The following is an 11,870-nucleotide window of genomic DNA, read 5'->3' on the forward strand; positions in this document are numbered from 1 at the left end:
ATAATTATGAATTAGGTCTACATTCAGATCGGTTTCCAGATCTGTCATTATCTTTTAATTCTCTCTCTCTCTCTCTTTAGATGTTTACTGGGGATTTTGTTTTGCACTTTTTGTGGCCATCCTAAACCTAAACTTTTATCACGGTAAACCAAATGATTTCATAGCATATAATAAATGCAGGCGTCTTGGTAAAATGCTGTGGTAACGTGTAATGCTTTGTCTCCAGTCTATACACTGTCATATGGATCTGGAATTATTGTGTTTGCTCTTAGAGGAGCAAAACGGAAATACAGCTCTCTGAGGTAAGTGGGCTTGCAAATGCTGATTTTATTCTTTACACTGTTGATTGTTTGTAGCTTCATCTTAGCTTCAATACTGTATTGTACATTTCTTTCAAAGTTAAAGGGATGGTATTTTTTTTAATCTTTTGGACAGGCAGCTGAGGAAGAGACGGAACTGGTAGAAGACGTTTGCAACCACAGAGTTGTGTTTAATGGAATCATCTCATGAGCCACAGATGCAGAATTTTAGGAAGCCACGCATGTACAGTATCGACAGAAACCGGCACATATCATTCTCTGTCAAAAAATGTAATGATCAGATTTTTATTCAAAATTGCTCTTAAACCTGGGATGGGATAAATGCAGTAGGCTACATTTCACAGTGCTGTGTACATATGTGACGAATGACATTGTATTGATGATTTTGTGCACTGTTTAAAGTAAAAGACGAATGTACAGATGTGTATGTATACTGCTTGCACCAGCACTTTAACAAAAAACTCAAAACAAATAAAAACACTGAGTAAAAATTCAAATTCAAATGCAGAGGGTTTTATTACATGAAAGTATAAGGTACATACAAAATATCAAGTTACAAATAAAGTGTTTTTTCTTGGGTTAACAAGACATATGTAACTCTAATTTCATAGTTGCAGCTAGTCACATTCTTCATCAGCATGTAAAGGGCCAATAGCTCTCTACCTTTTGTAAAAAAAAAGACGATGTCACTGAGCACATAGTTATCATCGTCACACTGCTGGTATGGTCCAGTTATACAGCTAACACAAATGAACACTGAGGTGTGTATGTTGATAGTAACTTTGAAATCGGTTTTAAGAAATACAGTGCTAAAGAGGAAGGGAACAACTTATGAAACCAAAACAGTTTAAATGAACTGAACATGTGACTTATGGTTTTGATTGTCTGCGCTTTATGACCTAACTACATTTGTTTGATTTTCCGACTACTTTCTACAAACAACAACTCAGTTGGCTTCTTTCTGAAACTACTGCCAGGATTAACTACAATGCCCCACCCAAGAGCTACATCAGAACAATATAAAACATTTCCAGTTGAAGTTAATCAAAGAGCAATAAAAAAACAAACACATCGGATCATTTAATATTTAACATCTAATAATGAATTGTTTTGTATGGTGAGCATCACAGTCAGTTATGGACACATTTTGCTAAATGAACGGGATTCATGATAACGCTGAGTTTAGGAGTGAGGGTGTCTTTTTGATTTTGTGAATTTCTGTTCTTGTATGTGATGTAATGGATGCTTGAAAGAGAGAAAGGCAAAAGTGGAACTCTAAAGTGTACGGCACAAAATCACATTACTTACTTAGGGGGATTCACAGTGAAGAGCTGGGTGTCATGTGAATAAAACATATTTGACTGTTTATCTTCATCTGCAGGGGTGTGATCAGGTAGGTGGGTGGGGCAGGGAGACATTTACTTGGCGTTGCTGGAGCTACTGAGCATCTTGCGGATGGACAGGGCGATGGAGTCCCGGTCGATGCCGTAGATCTTGAGCAGCTCATGTGGTTTGCCACTGCGGGGGACATGAGACACTGCCAGGCGGACCTGATTAAGGCCAGGCTCATTGACCAATGCTGAGGACACTGCCTCCCCGAGGCCACCTGAGGAACAACAAGTCATCACATGAGAGGGGTGTAGAGAGAGAAGGCAAATCCACATCCTTGAGGCATCGAATTAAAAAGCGTTGATTGACAATCAAAATTAAGATATTGAATAATATTGAATAATACTGACAAGAGATGGCATGAAAACATTACAAATACATTTAATCTAAACATGGCCCCTTGACCATTATAAGATTAAGATTAAGATGGAACTTTATTTATCCCCGTGGTGAAATTCATGCGTTTATGGCAACAACAGGGTCAGAGTGAAAAACAGGATTCACACAAACTAAAAAATTAAGATAAAATAGAATAAAAATAATAATACTACAATTAAAAACAAAGTGATAAAGTGATATAGTAACTGTTGAAACAAGATATCACGGTAAAATGTTGATCATTTGAATGGACATATATACATACAAACATATTATACTACTTTCTAGCCCAGATGTAAAGTGAATAAGATACCTAACATCACACGGATGCCATAAAGGCTCTGTCTAGTCAAGTCCATGCCATCCCCCTCCCCCTTACCAGGCACAGGGCATGGCTGTCTGTGTTATATAGGTCACACAGAGCCCCATGGGCACATGCTCAGTTAAGGAAATCTGCCACCATATTGCGTCTCTGTCTCTGAGCCAATAAAAACATGCCAGCGCAACACAGCCAAGGGTTCGGACCAATGACCAAAGCTGCATTACGCTGAGATGCTTTTTGCTGTTAGGTTGGTGGTGGTCATACATTATGCAGAAGCTGAACAGTATCAGCAACTTTTATGCAAGCCTACCTTCATAGTAATGGTCTTCCACGGTGAGGATTCGTCCCTTGGTGGCACGTGTATTATCGATTATGGTTTTGACATCCAGTGGTTTGATTGTGAAGGGGTCAATTACCCTGACGGAGATCCTCTCTGGAAATTCAGTTTATTCAGTTAATGAAAACAACATGTAACGTGATACTGTTAATGACTAAGACATGTAATTCATGAAGTGGTTCTTGTAACAAGAATCCTGCTTTTAATAAGAAGCTAGTCATTAAGATCAATATAATGCATTTATGAAATATGATATGGTATTTGCAAGCAAACCCTAACTATGAGTACAAAATCATGACACATTTAAAAAACAAAATCTAAGATTAGATGTTGTTTATTTTCTGCACAGTAATTATAGATAACATTACATAATTTGACATTTACAATAGGTTTTATCATAGCATACTTTAGATTGAATTGATGTGTCAGACGTAATTTGGTATATTCCTTATCTTCTTATGACCAAAAGCAGTATTGCATGTACTGTACCTTTCTTTAAGTGTTCAGCTGCAGCCAGGGCCTCATGCAAAGTCACTCCAGCTGCAACCACGGTCACCTGGTCATCTTTGCCCTGGTACACCACCTGGAAACAAAGAGAAAAGTATTATATTATCTTTTAGGTTACAGTTTTGACAATGAATGTTCATTTTGCACTGAAGTTTCTCTGTTTTCTTATTATCCTCTCACTCACCTTAGCCTCTCCAACATGGAAGTCCTCATTGCTGTTATAGATGATGGTGCTGTCTTGGCGGCTGGTTCGGATGTAGCAAATACCCTTTACAAAGAAAAACATTGACATTTGATCACTGAAACATTTTGACACAAAATAGGCTACATTTGCTTTGCCAATAAAAACATGTTCTAGAGATACGACAGAAGGGAAGCAAGAACACTGCTTTTAGGTTTTATGTACCTTTGTCATTGCAGCCAGTTCCACAGCCTTCTCTGTAGACACACCGTCACAGGGATAGAATATGGTGGCTGTGGGAAGAGCCCTGAACATAGCCACATCCTCAAGAGCCATCAGAGCGGGGCCTTCCTCTCCTGTCATATGTACATTTGTGTTTGATTGTATACTCTCAACATTCAGAAAGTCCTCAAAGGTTTTTGACAGGTCAGGTTATTGGATGCATGCAGATACACAGACATAAAGCCAGACTGTGCATGCAGTATACCTGCACTAACAGAGGGACACCTGGTTCCCTGTTGACAGCTTCCAGGGCAGTGAGGAAGGGAGAAAATGGGAGGATTGAGTATTAGCTGTGAGGTCAAAGGGGGGAAATACAGCAAGGAAAACACAGAGTTAGAGGGAAAGTGAGGATTGATACAAAGGCACACTCACAAACACACACAGATCCTTCTTTAAAACATTGTAATCATTAGTGACTCTGAAATGGTCTGTGAAAATGCCTGGCTTCAGTGGGAGGGGAATAAAAGGTGCATTTTTGTGAAGGTTTGGTAGGGTAAGGTGTGTGAGAGGGATTGTCCTGGCTCACCAGTGGACAGGCCGCAGTGGGAGCCACACAGGTTGATGTCGCATTCAGAGATGGCTGCCATCCGGAGCTGGTCATAGGCCCGGGTGAAAAAGGCAGCAAGAGTGCTAGCAAACACCACGTTCCTCTCACGGGCAGCACATCCCATGGCAACACTCACCTGGGAAAAGGAATTTCAAGTTTTTATTAGCACTGATACTAAAGCAAAGAGATATAACCTTCCACAGGTCACTTGTGCTTCTAGAGATCACCCAGAGGGAGAACTATCAAACACCATATTTTAAAACGTCTTTGAACCACAGACCATGTTAAGTCCAGAGGGATGAGAAGAGTTTTTTCCAAAGCTCCGGAGCTTATTTTCCCATATGCGTGGATTCAGTGGTATGCCTCCTCTTACAAATAATATCCTTTATCCTGACTTCAAAACTCTCCCAAATACCAAAGGTTATTTCCTTGCTTTTTCAAAAGCACCACAAAAACCAACCATGAAAGCGTAATGTTAGATAGAACTCTCTAGAGACAACCAAAGAAAATTACCATAAAGGATACATTTAAACTGGACTAATATAGAATGTGTTTAATAATAAAACGTTTACCATAAAAGTACATTCTTCTCTATTTACAATATTTAAAGCTTTTGATTATCTTCTTTGATTCTGCTTAATTTAAATCGATAGGTTTTAAATCCACAGACATTTTGCCATTCAGCGTTTGACTTTCTCTTACATTCAGCCAGATGGTGCCCGGCTCTGCGCTGATTAATATTTTACTTCTGACTACACTTGTCATGACTGCTTATCGTCATTCATATGACCTACATTTGAGTTTGCTGCTGCTTGAGCCAGCAATAAGAGCACAAGGAATTTATGACTGAACGCCTCTCTCCAAATTATTAATCTATACTCAGATAGACAATGACAAAGGTCCATGTGGGGAGGCTGTCAGCAGCAGCCACATTGGCCATAAGAAGGCAAGTGGGTTGCTTTGTTCATTATTGATTATGAATAGACAAATCATGTTTAATTAAATACCACAAGCTCCGACTCACAGCTGTGAGATGTAGGGTTGTTTCCTATCCAATCAGAACTGAGAAAGAGCATTTCATCAGCAAAATTACAATATTAAAGAGAGGTTTTATGCTTTCCAAATAAGAGAGGGAATTAGACAAAAAATACCATACAAAGAACTATGATTTTTTTCCATAAATATATGAATAAAGAAATAATATGTTGGTTGATGGGGGAACGTACCATGTTCTGCTGAGCAATGTAGCACTCCACAAAGCGGTTAGGGTGCTCATTCTTAAAGATGTCTGAGCAGGTGAGGTTGTTGGTGTCTCCATCAAGGACCACAACTCGTTCATTGTAGCGGCCTATCTTTGCCAAAGCCATCCCATATGCCTTGCGTGTGGCTATCTGTAAAAATATAAAAGAATCATTAACAAAGCTTAATCTTTAAACATTATTCAATAATGCACCTCTGTGGTTTCTGTACACTTTTTAGTGTGCGGGTGGAAAACCTTTTCGCCAGTCTTGTAGCTGGGTGCGCTCGGCATCCTGATGTTCCTCAGGCTGACGGGGGGGGAGTCCTCTACGGGGGAAGGAGGGTACAGGTGCTTGCTGCTGTTTATGATGCGACTCTGCAGATCCTTCGTAACCATCTCGGCCATGTCTTTGGGCAGAGTTTTTGCATGCCATCCCAGCTTATCCTCCGCAGCTGTAACAACATGAACAGACCATCTCACTGCTATATTTAAACAGTGTTTGATTAATGGGTCACACGCTAAGACCTTTATGTAATATGCACAAGGGTGAGAGCAATGCATTTGCAGATGGGGAGCAGAGAGTGACAGATAGTTACCTGGAATGCCTTTGCCCTTGATGGTTTTAGCAATGATGGCAGTTGGCTGATGACGTGGTTGGCTAAGAGCCTTGCAAAGCTCCTCCACACTGTGTCCATCCACAACAATGGCATTCCAGCTATACACACACACACACACACACACACACACACACACACACACACACACACACACACACACACACACACACACACACACACACACACACACACACACACACACACACACACACACACACACACACACAAACACATATCAAAGCCTTACATCTGGTATGCTTGGTACAGTATGCTTGATATAGGTGGAAAGCAAAATGCATACCATGGCAGTGTAATACATGTAATAGGTATGGATAGACATATGATAATGCTCATTTTATTACCACCAGCTTCTACATACAAATCCATCACAGCATACAGTAGGCTACATTGAGACTATATCAGCCTGTACTGCAATATACAGTTTGACCCATTAGGTTACCCGAAAGCTTCACAGCGCTTCTGGTATTTCTCTACGTGGTGCTGCAGGGGTGCAGCGTCACATTGGCCCAGACGGTTGATGTCCATGATAGCCACCAGGTTGTCAAGCTGGTAGTGGGAGGCGAACGACATGGCCTCCCACACAGCACCCTCCGACATCTCGCCATCCCCCAGCAGGCAGAACACACGATAGCTGGGAACAGGGTGAGATAATACAATTAGTGTGTGTGTGGGTGGGGTGCAAACTTTTCCAGTCTGATTGATTCTCTTTCCTTTAGCTGACAGTGAGGTTGATAACCAGCTGTGACACGGTAGCAGCTTCAGGCCCCTTAAGGTGTGGCTGCTGAGTTTCACACCTGCCTCTAAAACATGTCTCCCTTAAGAACCTACAGCGCCATATGGGTCAAATATCTTTTTTTTTCAAAAAGGCAAAAAGAACATTGAATCAGTTTTGACATATCTAAAAAACATTAATGGGAGAATCCACAATGCTTGAATTTGAATCAGATATTAAATCAGCTTTGATGGTACATAGTATACATAAGTGAGATTTGACTGCTGAGCCTGTGATTATTAGAGCAGAATAATTGTGAGAGCAGAGCATGTAGCCGGAGCACACACCCACAGAATCTGGAAAATCCCAATCACTGAACACTTGAATGCATTCTGCAGGCCTACACATTTTAATTTGTGGATTTAAACAAGGCATGGGTTTTTAAACAAATGCAAGAAATCTAGATTGCAAAAGAAAAACAAAATGCATTTAAGGAAACTAAAATTGTAAAACTAAAATGTGATTTTTTTCAGTCATTTATCCACATGTATGAAGAATCACCTAGATTTGTCAAAGTATTTCCCAGTGTAAGCCATTCCACAAGCCACACCAAGACCCTGTCCCAGAGAGCCAGTGGCTACATCCACAATTTGCTGCTTCTGAAATGCACAAAAACATACACTGTGTTATTTAAAACATTTGCTAGACTGTTTTTGCTCTATAGGATGACACCTTATTTGACAGCTTACAGGGTTTGGGTGGCCCTCCAGGGAAGAGTCAACCTGGCACAAACTGAGCAGCTCGCTCTCCTTGAGGAAACCTGTTTCAACCCACATGGAGTACAGGGCCGGAGCAGCGTGACCCTGAGGGAAAAGAAATGCATAAATCAACATTTTCTTAGCATTCTACACTGAAGTGATTTAAAGAAAAATGTCAAATTCTGTAGGACATTAAAAACCTGACTCTCACCTTGGACATGATGAAGCGGTCACTGTTAGAGTTCCTCGGGTCTTCAGGGCGGTACTTCATGGTGTGGAAGTAAAGCACAGACAGGATCTCTGCCACGCTGCAGCATGATGTGGGGTGTCTGTGAAACAGAGAAGACCGTGCGTGCTGTTACACATCTGGCAGGCATGAGTACAAACACACGCATGAATGTACCGTAACCACAAAGACATGCACACACTAGTTGAATACAGTTATTATTAAGAGTATGCAGGTATATGGGATGTTAAAATGACTACTATGCATTTCCTAAGAAAAAGCTAAGACAAATAATGATTGGAGATGTTTTGTTAAATGTCACAGAGTCTTGTAAAATCCCAAATAGCTCAATTTAAGAGCAGGAACTTTAATTTCTTAATTAATTGGAATACTCTTAATAAAGTCATAAAGTGGTGGTTTTAGAGCTGAGCCCTATGGACAACATGCTGTATACTTCATTCAAAGGCCCGAGGCTTGCTTTTGGTCTTTTCCACAACGAAAGGAATAAATCAATAAAAGTATTTCAATTAAAACAGCATGAATATGACACATGCAACATTCTAACACAGCCATTAGTCATTATTACTAATAAGACTTATGTTACTTTAAGCAACATTTTTTAAAATATAATTCAGTGCTTCCCTTTGTTCTATGAGTGTCGGTTACACTGCATGCACTGTGGCGTGGGGAGGAATTCTCCATCATGATAACCCTCTTGATTCTTTAAATATAGAGAATATGTTTGGCTTCACATAATTGTTTGAACAGTCATAACACTGATTTATAGTGATACATAAAAAACATGTATTTTGACATTTTTATTTTGTGATACCAGTATCACAAAATAAAAATGTTCTTGCAGCAACAACGCAATATGTATGTTTATCTGCAACATACAATTGACTTCGCTTTTCACATGGTAGTCTATAGTGCTGTACTGCATATTAGCTCTCCAAAGATAGAAAAATATAATATTGATCTGTTCGCAAATATTTTGAATGAAAACCACATGCATTTTGAGTCCTTTCATTTCTTAAAATGGTCCATAAATGTTCTATAAAGCAGAATAATATAGAAATTGGTATTTCCATTTTGAGAGCAAAACTAATTATAGCATTTATGGATGTTCAAATGATACGACCAGTATATCACAGGAGGAGAACAAAGGCAGTACATGCTGTTCTTTCAGCACTTCACTATGTGTGCATCTGCACATACATGTGAGTAGGTCAGTAGATAGAGTCTAGAATCCATACTGCAAAGAAATATTAAGTTGGCATTATGTGTTTCATTCATTGTGCATGTCTGCGTCACAGTGTTCAAGCTGATGTCTGAGAGACAGTGCAGACGACTCACCCGCTGCCTGCTGCAGTCGTTGCCTTGATGGAGTTGATCCGGAGGCGGTTGGCGATGTTCCTCAGTGCCTGCACCATCTGCTGGTCTGGTTTGTGGTAATCCTCCATGAAGGCAAAATGTCAAGTTCCTCAGCACCAGAAAAGTGGACCAGCTATGATCCTATTTTAAGTTTGCGAGTTGTAAATGTGTGTGTGTGAAAGAGTAAGAGTTGGCAAAGAGCAGCACCTGTGTATGTGTGTGATAAAGCGGGAGCTGGAGAGAAAGAGAGATAGAATGGAGGAGAGGCTGGGTATATTCTGTCAGGCGTGCAGACACAGGATTACATTAGATGCACAAGGATAGACACACACAAACACACACACACGCACACACACACACACACGCGCAAACACACACACGCACGTGCACGCGCACACACACACACACACACACACACACACACACACACACACACACACACACCACACACAAACACACACACACACACACACACACACACACCACACACAAACACACACACACACACACACACACACACACACACACACACACACACACACACACACACACACACACACACACACACACACACACACACACACAGAAGGAGAGAGGAGGAGAGGAGGGGGAATCCAGTGACGTGGGCTGGGTGTTTCTGCTAAAATCGAGCGGGTCATTTCATTGGCTACTGTGAGACTGGGATGCTGGAGGTGTGTCACAGCTAGATGTTCATTAGTGTGTGCGTGTCTAGAGGGGCTGAATAATTGGGAAGAGGAGGGGGGTCAGGCATTTGAAGCATCTCACCCTGATTCCCTTTGGCTTTACTGTCTAAACGAATAATTCAGTTCTCGATGGTAGATGTGAATGTGAGCGTGAATGGTTGTCTGTCTGTGTGTGTCAGCCCTGAGATTGGCTGGCGACTGATCCAGGGTGTGCCCCGCCTCTCGCCCAAGGTTAGCATTGGTTCCAGCCCTGAGGGTATAAGGGGGTTAAGCTAATAATTGTAGTGTTGATGGTTCTTTGTTATTTACTCACTCCAAACAGCACATTCTTATTGCTAAAGCCCATGTTTGGTGACGCCTAAGCGGGCTTTTCTTCTAAATATAATACAAAATAAAGTTGATGGATTCAGGTGAGGAATGAAGAATAAACAAGAAACTGAAAAGTAGGGAGAGACAGAACAAAAGAGAGAATGTGGGAGAGATAGAGAGCATAAGATTTGGGCATGTTCAAGCTATATATTAAGTTATGACAAATCCACAAATAAAACACAAATTCAAAATGTGCAGTAATCAATAGACAGACTCCACATCCTTTATCATACTGTAATAATTTAAATCTAATCAGCATGCTGACTATACTTGTTCAAGCATTACAATACAATAATTGTAATAATAGAGAAAGACATTGTTTATACTTCTATTATTCTTTACTTTTGTTGATGGTTTGTTTTTATGGCATCATGGTACACTATGGCTTTGCTGTTGTAGTTGTATAGTAGCCTACAGTATATAGTTTCTAACCTTGTGTAGTAATGTGCAAGCAATCTGATTTATTGTTAACCTTATGCAAGTTGCTTTGGCAATAATGTACATGATTATTGTCATGCCATTAGAGCAATTTCTTATTTAAGAAATGGAGCATAACTTAACCGGAAGTAGCATTGCAAGGTTTCATTGACAAAAAGAAGCAGAATTTCTCCATTGGATTTCGGTATGTTGTAGAAAATAGGCTTTGTGGCCAACACATGTTTTTTGTCTCTCTATTTTCTGAGACAAAGAAGGAGACACAAAAATGTAGAGAGAACAAAGGATCTCCTCAGTTTGATCTCCTCTTCACTTCACTTCTGTCACGGTATGAGTTGTATTACACTCACTGAGGACACTATGTTCTTTTCACATGAAACTCTTCGAATACCTACCTGGAATCAGTGGCGGCGCCAGATATTTTCTTTTGGGCGTGCTGTGGGGTAGCTTGACGTTTCATAGAGGGTGCTCAAACATTTAGGGTTTCCCATTAATGTACCGGTCGCTACAGTGGAACTTTCTACTGCAACAATCCCCACACGCACACGCACATAGCCTACAGACACAATGTACCCGCGACTGTTAAAATGAAGGCTAGATAATCAGCTCACGGCATATAGGTGTCAGCAGGGTAAAGTACTATTTTTACAAGTGGGGAGTATACCTAGCATCCTCTAGTGGGGTCCGGGGAAGTTTTTTTTAAATATTGAAATTAAATGCATCAATCGGGTGCACTTTGAGAGCAAGATTAAGAGATCTATGGATACCTCTCAACACCCATATGAAACAGAACTGTAAACCGATGTTCTATTTCTTTATGGATATTTTACAAATCACTCCCCTTTTAAACTGTATTCTTGTTTTGCTGTCATATAGTATTTCATACCTGTTTTTCATTTATGCTCTTACTTTTTTATACCTATAATAATCATATAAACGTGTGCCTCGGAAATACTTATTTACATTAATCGTGACCAAACCGTTTGAAACCCACTGAGATAACTTAGACTAAAGTTAACTATCTAAACACTGAGAGAGTCCTTTACCTCACTGAGCTATCTGAGCCTCTCAGTCTGACAGGAGAGAGTTCTCCCTCCACCTTGTTGTTGAAAAAGCTCCTTGTATCCGTTAGCGTAGCTAGCTAGCACCAG

General features: G+C 40.4%; 1 protein-coding gene across 1 annotated transcript; it reads right to left on the reverse strand.

Moving 5' to 3' along the window:
* Nucleotides 1-811: 811 nt before the first annotated feature.
* LOC104946161 (transketolase-like) lies at nt 812-9,517 on the reverse strand. The gene is made up of 14 exons (XM_010771929.1): nt 9,194-9,517; nt 7,823-7,940; nt 7,603-7,716; nt 7,415-7,512; nt 6,581-6,772; nt 6,100-6,218; nt 5,759-5,955; nt 5,490-5,654; nt 4,243-4,399; nt 3,660-3,790; nt 3,438-3,521; nt 3,236-3,329; nt 2,720-2,842; nt 812-1,926 (listed from the first exon to the last, which is right to left on the reverse strand). Exons 1-14 carry the CDS (start codon nt 9,298-9,300, stop codon nt 1,739-1,741), a joined length of 1,887 nt encoding a protein of 628 aa, XP_010770231.1. The 5' UTR covers nt 9,301-9,517; the 3' UTR covers nt 812-1,738.
* Nucleotides 9,518-11,870: the final 2,353 nt, after the last annotated feature.

The sequence above is a fragment of the Notothenia coriiceps genome, unplaced genomic scaffold (assembly GCF_000735185.1).
Source record: "Notothenia coriiceps isolate Sejong01 unplaced genomic scaffold, NC01 NC01_scaffold00010727, whole genome shotgun sequence".
Lineage (NCBI taxonomy): Eukaryota > Metazoa > Chordata > Actinopteri > Perciformes > Nototheniidae > Notothenia > Notothenia coriiceps.